We start from the raw sequence: 14,045 nt of genomic DNA, 5'->3' as shown, positions 1-14,045 counted from the left end.
TCTGCAGCACAATGAAGCACATTCACTCATAAAAACATATACTGTAGGGTGGTTGGATTATAATATCAAGTTTATTTAAAAAAAGAAAAGAATGTTCACATCAACTGTTTAAAAATGGAATTAAAGTATTGTATATTTATCTTGTTCTTTCAAAAGAAACAACTCTATACATGTGGTTGATGCCGTTGACCCACCTATGCCTTTACTTATATACAAATTCACTTTCAATCCCTTCAAGGCAATCTCCTTCACTTTCAATTTACATATGTATTTATATCTTCATTAGGTTGGAGATAAGTTAAGAAGAAAACTGTCATGATGAATGTATATTTTTGCTTCCAGAAGCGGAGCCTCGATGTTGATGGAGCACCTCCGAGCTGAGATCGTGCACCAGATGATTGAAGTCTTTAAAGTGTTCGTTAAATCTGAAGTTCAATGCCGGTTCTCCTTGTCAAAAAGGTCTTTGGCCTCGTTGATCTTAGCGGCGAGATACGGTGACCCACCTGCACAAACACATACACAAGTTTGATCTGTAATTGCTCCTTTAACTCAACCATCCACAAGCTTTTCAAACATGTAACATAAATGCTTTGTTTTACACAAGGGCCTATCCAACATTTGGCCCATTGCATTGTGGATATTGATAACCACACACAACCAACCACACTCTTTAAGATGACATAAGTCAGACACTGGGTGACAATAAAGAATTGTGAAGAAAAGCAGTCAGGTAAAAAAACGAATATAATTGAATAACTTTCCCCCCCCCCCATCTTCAGAATTTTAGCTCACCTTTATCTGGATGATTCAGAACCATGATCTTCCGGTGTGCATCGCGTACCTTGACTTTAGTGCTGGTTGCGCTGGACAGAAAGAAGAAAACAAATACAATGTGAGCAATCATCCCTTACCTCTGAGCAGTAATATACACACATTTAACTTGTATGTTAACGTTTAAGAAATATTTACAAACAAAACATTACCTGATGCCAAGAACGAGGCTGGCCTCTCGTTTGGACATCTTCCCCTCAAAACCTCCTTTGTAATATGGTGAGAAAGCCTGTGGGGAAAGAAAGGAATTAGAGCTACATCTCTCAAAACATTTAGTACTGGCTCTACTTCCTCTTTGTTTTTTTTTCACTCTCCAAAATCAGAGAGTGTGAAGCAATGCCAAGGAGTTCTCTATATACATTGGGTATCTCAAAGGCACACCATTTCTTTAGTTTGAACCTAAAAACGGCATGAGGTGCTACATTTACCAGAAGAGGGGTGTAGGCAGGGTTACAGGAAGCTTAATAATTACTCACGCCGTATGTGGGCATCTTCCTGACAGTTTCAGTGAAGACTTGTCCAAGAGGCTTCCACAGCTGGAATGCATAGCGGCCTGTCGATTATAAGCACACATGAATCTGATTAAAAACAAACATATTTCTCAAAATGTTGTAGATTACTGATTTCATATCAAACTATTCTTACCTGCAAAACCTGCAGCAGCCACACCAAGACCTACTGCAATCAGAGCCCCTCCCTGTCCGCAAAACAAACCCCCAACAGTTAACACACTGGGAAGTTAAACTAGTCTAGACACAAGAAGCAAAACATTGGAGGTAGAAGCATAACAATTAATTGTATTAGGAATATCAACCATATTTTTTTTCCTCAACAATGACTTTTATAAAATAATGTGTCCTATATATATTACACAATATAAAAGTTCCACATTGATGGTTTGTGTTTAATGGCTTACTACTCCTGATTGTGTTAATTGAAGATTGTTTTAAATAGGATTTTACATCTAAGACTGATGTGCAGAGTAACATTCTAAACACCATTTTCTATCACAATCTTCATACGAAATTGAAGCAGTAAAACGAACAAACATCTAACTACAGTGGCAGATTGCAGGATGAACATCTTGTGTACTGTGTATGCAGCATAATATTTACATTTGAGCATTTCTATGTTACAAAATGTGTGAGATCAATGAGTTACAACATGTTCATACGCAAAGACAATACACTTTTCCGAAGTATTTATTTATGCAAATATGGGGACAACTTGCTATAGCCTACTGTTGTTTTAAATGCGTGAACCAGAAGACAATATAAGCAACGATAAGAGCGTTTTCTACATCTCTTTGTCTCTGTAAGTCAATTTAACATTTCTGTGGCATTAACCTTACGTGTTTAACCAACATCCAAAACAAATGTGGACCAAGATGCAAGTTTAAAATAGTGAGAAGCAGCCGTGCGTTTAGCGGTCATCGAGGTTACGTCACACACGTTAACAGGTAAAACCCGCAATGTTCCATTCAAATTAACCCAATGAATGTCTTCAGTTTGAAAACAGACACTTACCAGCCGTGAATCTATACCGGCATCGCTCCTGACATTTGTTTTTGAAGTATATTCAGCATATCGCAGCGTTTCTCCTCCGTCTACGGTCATCCTACGAGCATCCGCCATGTTGCTTTAGCGACTGTCACGTGATTAAACTCTGACTTATCCGGGTTTGACTTTCAAAATAAAAGGCAACAAACAATTAGCTAGACTTTATTTGTCACGTGTGCATCCATTGGATTTTTCAGAAACACAATGTAATGTCATTAGGCGATTATTTCTTCAGTTTTTTCAGGGATAACATAACATTTTTTAAAGGATTGTTGGGAGTTTTTTTAGTCCATCAAGCAAACCGTTGCTGTTTCATATTTGTTCCACTAGATGGAGCCCTTGATAAGTGAAAGTTGTGCTTGTGTAAAACGTGTGTGTGTGTGTGTGTGTGTGTGTGTGTGTGTGTGTGTGTGTGTGTGTGTGTGTGTGTGTGTGTGTGTGTGTGTGTGTGTGTGTGTGTGTGCCAGGCCCGGTTCTACGGGGGTGCATAAGGGTGAGGTGCACCCTCAGTTGAGTCGTTGTGCACCCTCATTTGAAAAATGAAAAAACGAAAAATTTGAAAAGTGAAAAAAATTAAAAGTGAAAGATATTACATTTTGCCTACTATTACTAACAATATTAGTAATAATAATAATAAGAAGAAGAAGAAGAAGAAGAAGAAGAATATAGTTGAAATAAAATAAATTGTAATTGTGGTTGAATAGCATTGTCTGCTGCATTTATTTGATCAATTTAAACGGTAAGTAACGTTATTATGTCAGGTGCGCGTGACCTGTGCCGCTGCACATTCATCATCTGCAAGGTGCTTACACAGCAGTCAGTGATGGATCAGAAAATGGTTAAAACAACCAGCCCTTATCGCCAGCATACACTGCATCTACTGCAGGTATTAACAGTTCAGATCATGGGGACATTACGTTACTGTCGTGGACACGGACGTCCTCCTGCCCGACTCGCCGGCTTTGCCCGCCTCGCCCACAGAGGCGGAGCAGCCACAGCCGTCTTCGTTGCCCCAAACACCGCCACCCCTCAGCGGCCTGCAAGTGCCAGAGGACCTCGGGAAAACAGAGCCAGGTATATTTAAAAAGGTACCCAACTCGCCTGTTCAGTGGGGTGAGGCGCTCATTTTGCAGCTCATGGTTTCAAAACAGAGATTGGCTGGAATATTCATGTAAAAAAGATGCCATCTTCTGCTATGCATGTAGACATTTCGGTTCAAGTAAGTCAGATGCCTTCACCACAACTGGCTACAACAACTGGCGCCATGCTCTTATAGGCTACATGATAAGGGACTGGGAAGGCATAATCAAGCAAAGAGCACATAGATCTCTTAATGTTGCTCTCAATGTGCACCAGATTGATGGTTTTAATTTCAATGTTTAAAAAAAAATCGCCCCAGAGGAGGTGAGGACCCCCATAGAGGGTGTTAGGTACACTCCAGCACTTTACCACTGCACCCTCTCTAATCTCAGATGCACCCTTAGTCATTTTGTTCTGGAACCGGGCCTGGTGTGTGCGTGTAATATTGAGCAACATGTTCAAATGCATACTTTCTCATTTGAATGCATTTCCTATATATTGTTATTCTATTGTTATTATTATACTATTGTTTTTCTTTTCATTGCACACGTTCACTCTTTTACTATATATACATAGTTTTGTATTTGTTTTTGTAATTGGAGCAACTGTCACGTAATCCATTTCAGAATAAAGTATTCTGATTCGTATTGCTCAATGGCGCAGGGGTAAAATAGATGACTACCTAAAAAGTCAACAAAGTGTCCCTGGGTAAGATACTTAACCCCACATTTCTTTCGAAGGAATGCGTACGATATTAAAATGTATAGAGTAGCTTTGGAAAAGTATTTCATCAAAATAACAGGATATCTAACTCTCTGTCCCGCGTTTTCTTGTTACAACTGTGTTTGTCGACTGTTGCAGTTGTGTATTCTTTGTTTGCATTTGGGCTCGATGTATGTTTGTATTTCTGTTTTTCCTTTGTACTTGTATCTGTGTGTGCGTGTGTCTACAGGTGTACTTTTTGGCCCTTGTGGACCCTTGACATGATTAGGGGTCCAGCAGGAGTCTCGGAGCAGGGAGCAGGAGCGCTGATGGAGTCCTGAGGCTGGAGCTGGTTTCTATTGTCCCTGGTAATTGGATTTGGTCTGGAAGAAGAGATGGCTGCCAGTGAGAGGCTGCGATCATTAGGTGTGAATGAGGCGTGGGGTGCAGGGCTACACACACACACATACACACACACACACACACACACACACACACACACACACACACACACGCACGCACGCACGCACGCACGCACGCACGCACACACACACACACACACACACACACACACACACACACACACACACACACACACACACACACACACACACACACACATACACTTTCATAATAACATTTCCAAACAAATATCATCAGGTTGGTTTACAAGCCTAACAGTCAGTCAATATGGAAGTTGTCTTTGTTGAATGGCAGTGGTTTGTTTATTGCCTTTTTGTGATAAGAGGAATATCCGTGGTTTATTTTAATGCATTTGAGTTCGTCCTTTGTCCATTAACTTACCTGTTTTGGCGATCTGGGTGTTTCGCAGCCTGTTTAGATGCGTTTTGTATATGTGTGAAATTACATCAGCTGCACAAAGTCAGTTCAGCCAGATTACAAGTTTGAAAAATGAAAAATAAACTGTGGGTGATGAGTTAGAAGGAAGTGACCTCTGTAGCCCTCTCCTCGTGAGGCGAGCAGGAGGCTTAGCTGTAAAATAAATGCATAAAGTATATCTGAACGCAAGGCTTCACTTGTGCAAGTTCTTTTTCAAATGGAAAATCTCTGATAAGTATTTGATGTTATGATACTATCCCCCACTGCATTTACTCATGGAAACACCAAGTATTTAAGAGAAAAGGGCAATACATTTCATCAGCCATTACTTTAATGGAAAATGCATAAAGAAGGGGTATTTCAATGGCCAGTATAAAAAGGAGAAATAATTATAGTGAGAAAAAACAGTTTAAATTGTCAAAGGGCGCCAGTTTTTTTATTTAGGACTATTGTAAAAAGTTATACTGTATGGTTTGTTATTATTACTACTCCATATTAAAGTGTATAATGCAGAAGTACACAGGTTGCAGATGCTTTGTAAGACAAATTAACCCCTACTTCTGTGTGTTTTCACATGTACAACTTAATCTCAGCGAGGGAGAGACATTTACTGAAACACACACATACACGTGCAGTGTTTCCATGGGAACCAAGCAGCCCCTCTGCTCTTCAATAGTGGCTGAGTGAGTCGAGGTAGATGGCCATTGTGCTGTGTGTGTTTGGGGGGTCGGGGTTGCGGTTTGAGAGGGGTTAGAGGGGGCAGTATTAAACAACGCACTAGACAGATGAAAGCACTGCACATGCTTAAATCTAATCATAATTTAGTCATCACTAGAAGATGGTATGATCAAAATAAAGAAGGAAATAGGAAAGACTGACAGGACAGAGAGGACTGAGTGCATGAGTCAAGGGAAGAGGGACGTGTGATTGCTGTTAGATGAGAATGATGGAGCCTCGTGGACAGAGGTGGTCTTATTCCTAAAGTTGAAGCTTATTTGTTGCATAAATCACTATATCCAGTCACAGGCACTTAGCTTAAAAGGATTTCTAAAGCTCAGATGTGGCTTCAATGCTGCAAACATTACGAAGTGGAACCAATACCTGGATGCACACTCATGCTTTTTCTCATGTCAAATTATGACTCAATGAAAATTCAACTTAAAAAGAAAATAGAACACATTTTCTCAAGTTATCTCTAGCTTGTGGTCACAAAAATCTATGTTAAATATAATTAATGTCAAGTGCTGGAATATGATGTTTTATCTCCATTAATTTACTTTTGCTTAAAATATTTCAAAAGTAATTTCTGAAAAAAGTAAAATAACAATCAGAAGAAATTCCTTTAAAGGAATCTGAGACATGCAGGACTATTATCCTGCAACATTGCTGCAGAGAGAGTAACACAGTAGAGATCATTAGAGCGGCCTGGACCTCCTCTCCTTCACTGGGGAGAACTTTTGAAACAAATTCAGACAAAGAGCATTCAGAGAGAGGAGGAGGAGGAGGAGGAGGAGGAGGAGGAGGAGGAGGAGGCCAGGGGTTTCCTCAAATGGGCTTGTGAAAGCTGATAATGACATTTGTTTTATTGCGGCTACCAATAATCAGTCTTGTGTGCTGAAATTATGCTTTAAGCTTTTCTCAGCCAATGCATCCTACCTGCAAACAGTTTTCATACATATCTTACAATCCTCCATGTCTTGCTGGAGGTGGAAAATATTGATTCACAAATATGGTTTTTAATAAAAACCTCTTTTATTTAAACATATCGATTCAGCCCTGTTTGAGGAGAATGCCTGCTTTCCTCTGAATGATGCTTCTCTCTGCTGGACTGACTCTTTGGGTTTGGGGGCAGCTTCAAGCTGCCCATTAGGGGGAAACTATTCTCCACCTTTGCTTTGTCCTCCACTCTCCGGTCCTTTTCCCATCTTTGTCAGATTCTACTCTGAAGACGTGTGTCATGACCTTTCTTTGTGAGACTAAATAAATGCACCACCCCCTGCTATCAACTGTGTTGTTGATCATGCCTTTTAGTGATTTTTATCCCATTTTAAAATAACGATAATTATGGAAATGCCCTATATTTAAGTAAATTACCTTAACACATACCACATAGTGAAAGACGAAAAATAAGTGGTGAGAAAGAACAGCAACAACACATACATGTCTTAGTGTTACAAATACAATGATAGAAAAAAAGGTATTAGAATTTGAAGAATTGCTAGAAATTAATAAAGCCAAATATCAGTATGCCCCACTGTGATGACTACAAACATTATGAAATGCATGTGACAAGGGTGCTGATGTTGGTTGTTGTTGTTGTTGTTGTTGTTGTTGTTGTGTGACTGTATAGGTTGGAGTAACTATTGAGGTGCATTATTATTGTACTGTGTTGTACTTTCCATTGTGTTAACTAAATGAAAAAGTATAATTTTAAAGGGAAATTAAACATGTGACATGTTTGTGACCTGATTCGAATGAGTAAATTGCATAGTGTCACTCATGAGTTGAGATAATTAACTGAATTATCACTATTGACTGGACTTTTCTGTATTAGTTCATAAGTAGGCTATCCTATGTACTATACTTGAAGTATGTAATACATCAATAACATTGGGTAATCTTCATATTGTGTTCAAACATTAAACGGAACCTTTATCCCGCAGCTGCAGTTGCATTCAGGGGACTATATCACTGACGGACTGTCAAAATGACATAGTGGTAAACACAGTAAGGTGAGTCTTGATTTATGTTTTACTGTTTGTTTATGGCACCAGTTTTAACTCAATACCAGTGCAGATCCACTGACATATTATGGTTCAGATGTGAGAGAGTGGACAGATTTAAGTGGTTTTAAAGTGACATTGATCAAGGATGGAGAGAGAGGCTAGCGTTAGCTGCTAGCTAACTAGCCTAGACTCCCATCACATAGCTGGGGATAAAAACAGGCCTTATTCAGACAGCTTCAGAGGAGTTAGTCTTTTATATATATGTTGCTTTATACGTCCTGTGTGTCGTGAAAAACAGGACATATTAGAGAGCTAACTTACGTAGCAGGTTAATGTAGCTACCGGAAAGGCTGACCGTGGCTTCACCTCTGTGTGTTTACTGCTGAGATGCTGACTGTGGCTGTTTGCAGAAGAGAGCAAGCAAGCAAGCAAGTGCACTGAGCCTCCTTTTAGCTGTAATTATTAAACATCAGTAGAGTCATTGTGTAATGTTTCTTCAGGAATTAAAGATGATGTATTCATTGACTTGATATTAATTAATTCAATATGTATTTACTGTTACTATTTGTGTTGTTTACGATTTACAGAAACGCTTGACTTATATGTTGACATTATCATTTACAGTTTTTTTATACATTATACTCTTGTGTATATAATATGTTTTTGTTTTGCCCATCTTTGTTCCGTTTGGTTTATTTATAGCTGTTTATTTAGTCTGTATTTCTGTGCTAAAGCAAAATGAGACAAACTCTTTGAATGTGTGTTTGCATATTTGGCCAAGTGGATTATTTCGAATAATCAATCAATATATATATATATATATATATATAAATATTATTCAAATAATGAAGTGAAACAAAATGTCAGTTCAACCACTCGTGATAACACAATCTAACAAATCAGCACTTCATGCACTCAGTATTGTTTTTAATCCTTTTCCTTGTGATAAACACAGTCCTCGTATCATATTTTAGTATTATTATATTAAAAAATATATAAATACATTTGAAAGAGTATTCCTTTATGCTTTATTCTTCAGTTTACTTCATCTCTGAAGAGTATTGTAATCTGTGCTCTTCCAGCTAATGTTTGCTGTATTGGCTTGGCAGCATGTGTGAGTCAACAGTTCAGTGGCGAGCTCGATGAGTAACACGATGACGATGTTCAGGTCAGAGCTTTATCTACAGGCAGATGATGGCATGGAAAACAAGTTGGTATATATATGAGTATACAGGCTGTTCAAATATAAATCTAATATATACTGTTTTAAGATTTCCTTAAAAATATGCTGTAAAAAACAGTGTTTTATAATTCACAAGAATAAATAGCATGTATATTACAAATTAACAGAGCTTAGACCACTTTATTATCCTTTCATACATTTGCCTACGCACTGCATTTTTATGGCATTGCAGTTTTATCTAGTTTAAATGTTTTTGTTTTATCATTGATCAATGTCATTATATGTGGTATACACTTTTAGGTTGAAGGTGAATTTCAACAGAAATGATTGTGTGAAATTGGGGAAATAGCAAACAATTGAGTCAGCAGTTTCATTTTAAAGCTGTAACTGTTTACCACAACATATTTTCATGGTACTATCAACGGGTGTATGGTATCGTACTTTTATAAGCATAATGCATATAAGTACATTTTAAAATAACATTTTAAATAAATCTAATAAAGACAATTGAAATCGCAGTGATATCTACGATAATATCTTAACAAATCATCATGGATGAATGGTGAATATTCAATGTGTAACGCCTGGCGAGACTAGCCATTGAACTGCAGTGATGTAATGGCCTTTAAATTATTCATATGTAGAGAAAAGTAAAAGAGGCTGAGCTGTGGAGGAGAAGACAATCAATAAAGGCGAGAGAGCAAAAATGGTAAAAGAAAGAGGATTTGAGAGCGGGCACGAGAGAGACAGATGAGACAAGCAGATGGATGGTAACCCCACCCTGGCCTGCTTCCTCTCCGCTGGTCAGTCCGGTGATAAGCAGCTGAGGAGGAAGTCAAATTATTTCATCAGATCGTTTCTATTTGCTGAGGAGCAATCTGTGAAGCTCCGGTGTGATGAAGATATTGTAGGTGGGTCAGTAGTTTAATTCTTTGAGTTTTTAAACTAGAGGGTTCAGTATCCTTTGTTTATCTTTTGTGGCAAAAGCCTCTGTTTATAGTTTGAAGAAAGCGCTTTGAGAACGAGTCGTTTTATATGTAATTTAAGCCAAGTATTCTCACGGTCAGCTGTCTTTCCATTTTTTTGTTCGGCATGCTTCCTCTTAACCATTTCCTCTTTCTCTCTTCTGTGTGTTACAGTGAGTCCACAGACAGTCGCCATCTGATGACTGCACAGCCACCTGGCCGGCTAAAATAACTTCCCCTGAACAGTTCAGTATGTGTGGAGGGAATTCAATGTTTGTCTGCCCTAAGTGTTTTTATCTGGCTGAATAACGGCGTTTCTCACCCAAATTGGCTTGATTTCGGGGAATCCCAGGCTCTGGCAGAAAGCCTCAGTAGCTTTCCCCAGAGAGGCAGTCGACTCTCCGTCCAGAGCCAGAGGCACACTGAGGAAGCATAGACTGTCACCCTGAAGGCCCCGTCTTGAGGAGGAGAGCAGGACTTGGCTTCGGAAGCAGTTTGTGAAGCCTGAGGGCTGTTTGGATCCCCCCCCCCCCCCCCATCTCTTAGCCTGCATGAGACCAGCTGACAGTCAGTTTGGTCTATTGGACATGTGGATGTTGCTAACAGGAATTTCGTCTCCAGTTTGTAAAACCATCTAGCTGCGGGACTTGTAGCTCAGGGGCCCAGCCATGGAGGGTCTTGAGCAGCTTGACATGGTGGGCGATATCAGCCCGGCTCTAGAGGCCACTGAGGAATTTATCCACTGCATGGGTGGGATGCAAGGCCAAGGTCCGAGTCAGGCTCAGACCGGGACCCTGCAGCCCAAGCAGCTGCAGGAAGGGTCCAGTGCCGCTCGGGGGAAGCTGAGCTCCAGTGGCGTGTGGGGTCTGCTGGCCAGAGAGCAGACGGAGGTGGGACCCCTGGGCCTGGCCTGGGCCGACAACTTCACCGTGTTGGGGCTGGGGGTGGGCTTGAGGCACGGCAAGAGAAGCCGAGCACGCTCCACCAACGACCTGGCAGCCCAAAGCAAGGAGTGCACCCACAACACCGCAAACTCCTCGTCCAACTCGGCTTTCAAGAAGGGACACAACCGGTCCAGATCGGACGTCAACTACCGGCCGTCTGTATACACGGACAACGGACTGCCCACTGTGGACTGCAACACTCTGAAGAACATGATCCTCAACCACCAGCCAGAGGGTGAGTTTACACACTGTGATATCATGAAGAAGGTAGCTTTTATGAATATGTTTTTTTTTCACTTTCCAAACATTCGTATTTGTGGGCTATATTCATCGGAATGCACATTGGCTCTGCCGATTGTAAAGAATTTGATATCAAAGCAAATCGAAACAAGCTTTTAATTGTTAGGTCTCTTGATTAGTATTGACATGTAGAAAGTGTTCGGATGTCAACTTTGAAAAGTAAATTGGTTGACCAGGGAGAATATTTTTGACCCGCCTTTATGTCGTGTCCATTCGAAATGGAAAAATCAATCAAAATAAGCTTGTAATTTTTCGCTCAAGAAAGATTAGCTGACAAAAACAGACAAACCCTTTTTTGGACCATAGAAAAGGTCATTTCATAGCACCCATTGTCACCATATCTTCTCTGGTGATGTTTTTAATGTACCATGTTATCGGAGCTGATACTGAATACCTGCACATGTCAGATATTTTGACCATGGCAGTAAAACAAGACCTTACCCAACCCGATTACACTGAGTGTATCTGTCGGTTAGTCAAAGCAACTGAGGACACATCTTGCTGTGATTACCACAAACACAATTCAATTGACCTCCATTAAGAAACGTAACCTCTATCCTCAAAGCTAAATGGACAATTACATGGTTCTACATTTGGGTGAGCTGACCCTTTCAGGATTTACCTAATTGGGCATTTGTCACATGGAGAGCCGTCTTTGCTTTGAATGTTTGAATGTGAAGACGATGTGACTTCCTCTGCTGACCAACAGTCCGGTCCCTACCTGTCCGAGACATACACGCCTCCTCCCCCTCCACTCCCTCCCCCTTCACTCTGATCGACCGTCCATTCAGCAGAAAGCTCTCTCAGCCTTTTTAAGGGCCTTTCAGAGGACAGAAGTCTCGGACTATCTGTGCTGCAGACCGGGGCGTATGCTGTACTTATGGTGAAGCATCCTCGGAGAAAGCAATAATGATAGAAGATGATGATAACTTGAAATGACACAGCTATGCTATGACAGTCAGTGTTCAGACAGAGAGCCCAACACACACACACACACACACACACACACACACACACACACACACACACACACACACACACACACACACACACACACACACACACACACACACACACACACACACACACACACACACACACACACACACACACACACACACACACACACACACACACACACTTGTTTGTGTGTTTTGGCCATCTGAAGGCCTAAGGAGATCCTAAGCGATCCTGAGGCATAATAGCCTGTAATCCTGTCAGCAAATGGACTCAAATGAGGCGAGAGAAGAGGCAACCCAATTACCCGGCCCCTGATACTGGCAGGATTATTTAGTATTAGCATATGTGTGAAAAGGCATCAGGCTATTTAGTTTGCCTCGACGTGCGTTGAAAGGAGAGAAGTAGGAAAAGGCCGGTAATAAGCCGAGTGATTTAACTCGGCCATGTCTTTCCATTAGTGACAGCTGGGGATGTTTAGATGGGAAATGGAAATGATGATCATTATTATATACACAATATACATGTATTTATGGGACCAAACACACTGGCTGTAGGTGTAGCTTTTCATCAAAGCTCCTATGTCTTCTAACATTGCCCACTGCATTTGTTTTTATATTATGATTCGTATAATAATTGGTCTATTTTCGGTAGCATATTACGTTGCAAGCATTTGTCAATCATTTTATACTCATTAAAGCTCAAAGTCAAGGCAAGGAAACAGCTTGTGCTTGCAGCCATTATTATAGGAATCTGCATCTGGAGTAAAGAGTTGAATGACAGGTGACAAGTAACTTTTACAAGCAGTTTGTTATTGGATGTAAATGTATAACTTACGGATATGTCTCTAAACGTACCCGTAGATGAAAGTAGTTGTTTGAAGAACTTGAGACCTGTCTAGTGCTTGACCCTACAAAACCTCTCCCCTAGTGCATGCTGGGATAGCTTTACCCCGGATCATTATAAGCACTATGTTTTAGAGTGGACCTGTGTGTGTCTGCAGGTGCTTTCTGCTTTTTCATTTGCAGTCTGTGCATTTGTATCCAGGAAGCCGTTGGAGTCTGTTAATTTGCAAAGCGACATGTAATATGATGAGTTGCTACCTTATCAGTGGGTAAGGTTGCTTGTTTAAGGAGGTTTGATTGACCTGAGGGCAGCACTGCTGGATAGTTAGTGTGCAGCCCTGAGAGAAACGTGTTAATGCTGGTTGAAGGCTGTATGTGTTTATTAGACTGTTACTATTAGAGTGTGATGTGAAAACCCACCAGGTGGAGATGAAGGCTAATTGAACCGAGCAGTTCTCCTCGCCACAAGGCCTAATTCTCATCTCGACCCTCCCAAGCGTAAGGACTGCCAATCAGCCAGTCTTGATTCCAGCTCAAAACTTATTTGCATATTCATTTGTTCCTTTAGCAAAAAGGTTTGTTAGCATGCAAAGTCAGTGACACCATGTCCACTGCTGTTTTGATAAGATTGATGAGGCACTTGACTCGCCACCGGAGCTGTGAAGGATTTAGCTTTTCCTCTCCCCTCCTTGAGCGATTTAGCACGTTAAAGAAACAAAATGCAATATCTTTCAATTAGTCTGCTCCTGTGGGGGTTCACAATTAAATCAGTTTGTGGGATTGGTTTAGGGGAAGGGGATTGTTGATGTTTTTAAGTAAAGCTACCACACTAAAAGACGTGAATATATTAAGGTTAAGACTGGATTGAATTTGGCTGAAAAGTTTTATTTTGTATTTCTAGGTAGCATATATGCATTGTTTCAACATAATGTCAGTCAATGTGGAACTGCTCCTAAAGGCAAGCATGAAATATAGATAAAATATGGGTTACATTTTTAATTCACATCTATAAAACTCACTTTAAAAACAAATAACTTAATCTGCTTTCAGTATTTTAGATGTTTACAGTCATTGCTGCCCTCTCTATAGTTCTAAAGATTCATTTTTCATACT

The 14,045-nt window shown here is 40.3% G+C and overlaps 2 protein-coding genes across 2 annotated transcripts in view; one reads left to right on the top strand and one right to left on the bottom strand.

Moving 5' to 3' along the window:
* Positions 1–52: 52 nt before the first annotated feature.
* Positions 53–2,482, bottom strand: dnajc15 (DnaJ (Hsp40) homolog, subfamily C, member 15). Its single transcript, XM_034110170.1, has 6 exons — positions 2,358–2,482; positions 1,477–1,528; positions 1,308–1,384; positions 984–1,060; positions 793–863; positions 53–503 (listed from the first exon to the last, which is right to left on the bottom strand). Exons 1-6 carry the CDS (start codon positions 2,463–2,465, stop codon positions 433–435), a joined length of 456 nt encoding a protein of 151 aa, XP_033966061.1. The 5' UTR covers positions 2,466–2,482; the 3' UTR covers positions 53–432.
* Positions 2,483–10,414: 7,932 nt separating this feature from the next.
* plekhm3 (pleckstrin homology domain containing, family M, member 3) overlaps positions 10,415–14,045 on the top strand; it is a 36,039-nt gene continuing 32,408 nt past the window's right edge. Inside the window, exon 1 of the mRNA XM_034109460.2 lies at positions 10,415–11,065. Within this exon, the coding sequence (XP_033965351.1) occupies positions 10,555–11,065 (511 nt within the window). The 5' untranslated portion in view covers positions 10,415–10,554. The remainder of the gene's footprint in view (positions 11,066–14,045) is intronic.

This window comes from Pseudochaenichthys georgianus, chromosome 21 (genome assembly GCF_902827115.2).
Source record: "Pseudochaenichthys georgianus chromosome 21, fPseGeo1.2, whole genome shotgun sequence".
Lineage (NCBI taxonomy): Eukaryota > Metazoa > Chordata > Actinopteri > Perciformes > Channichthyidae > Pseudochaenichthys > Pseudochaenichthys georgianus.
This window is presented reverse-complemented; position numbering and strand designations above follow the sequence as displayed.

Bases quoted from the DNA above. Each gene is read 5' to 3' on its own strand.
- dnajc15 (XM_034110170.1), bottom strand. From the start codon at position 2,465: ATGGCGGATGCTCGTAGGATGACCGTAGACGGAGGAGAAACGCTGCGA. The intron at 1,385-1,476 runs GTAAGAATAGTT...TATAATCGACAG, and splicing joins GGCTGCTGCAGGTTTTGCAG to GCCGCTATGCATTCCAGCTG. The intron at 1,061-1,307 runs GTGAGTAATTAT...CTTTCCCCACAG, and splicing joins GGAAGATGCCCACATACGGC to GCTTTCTCACCATATTACAA.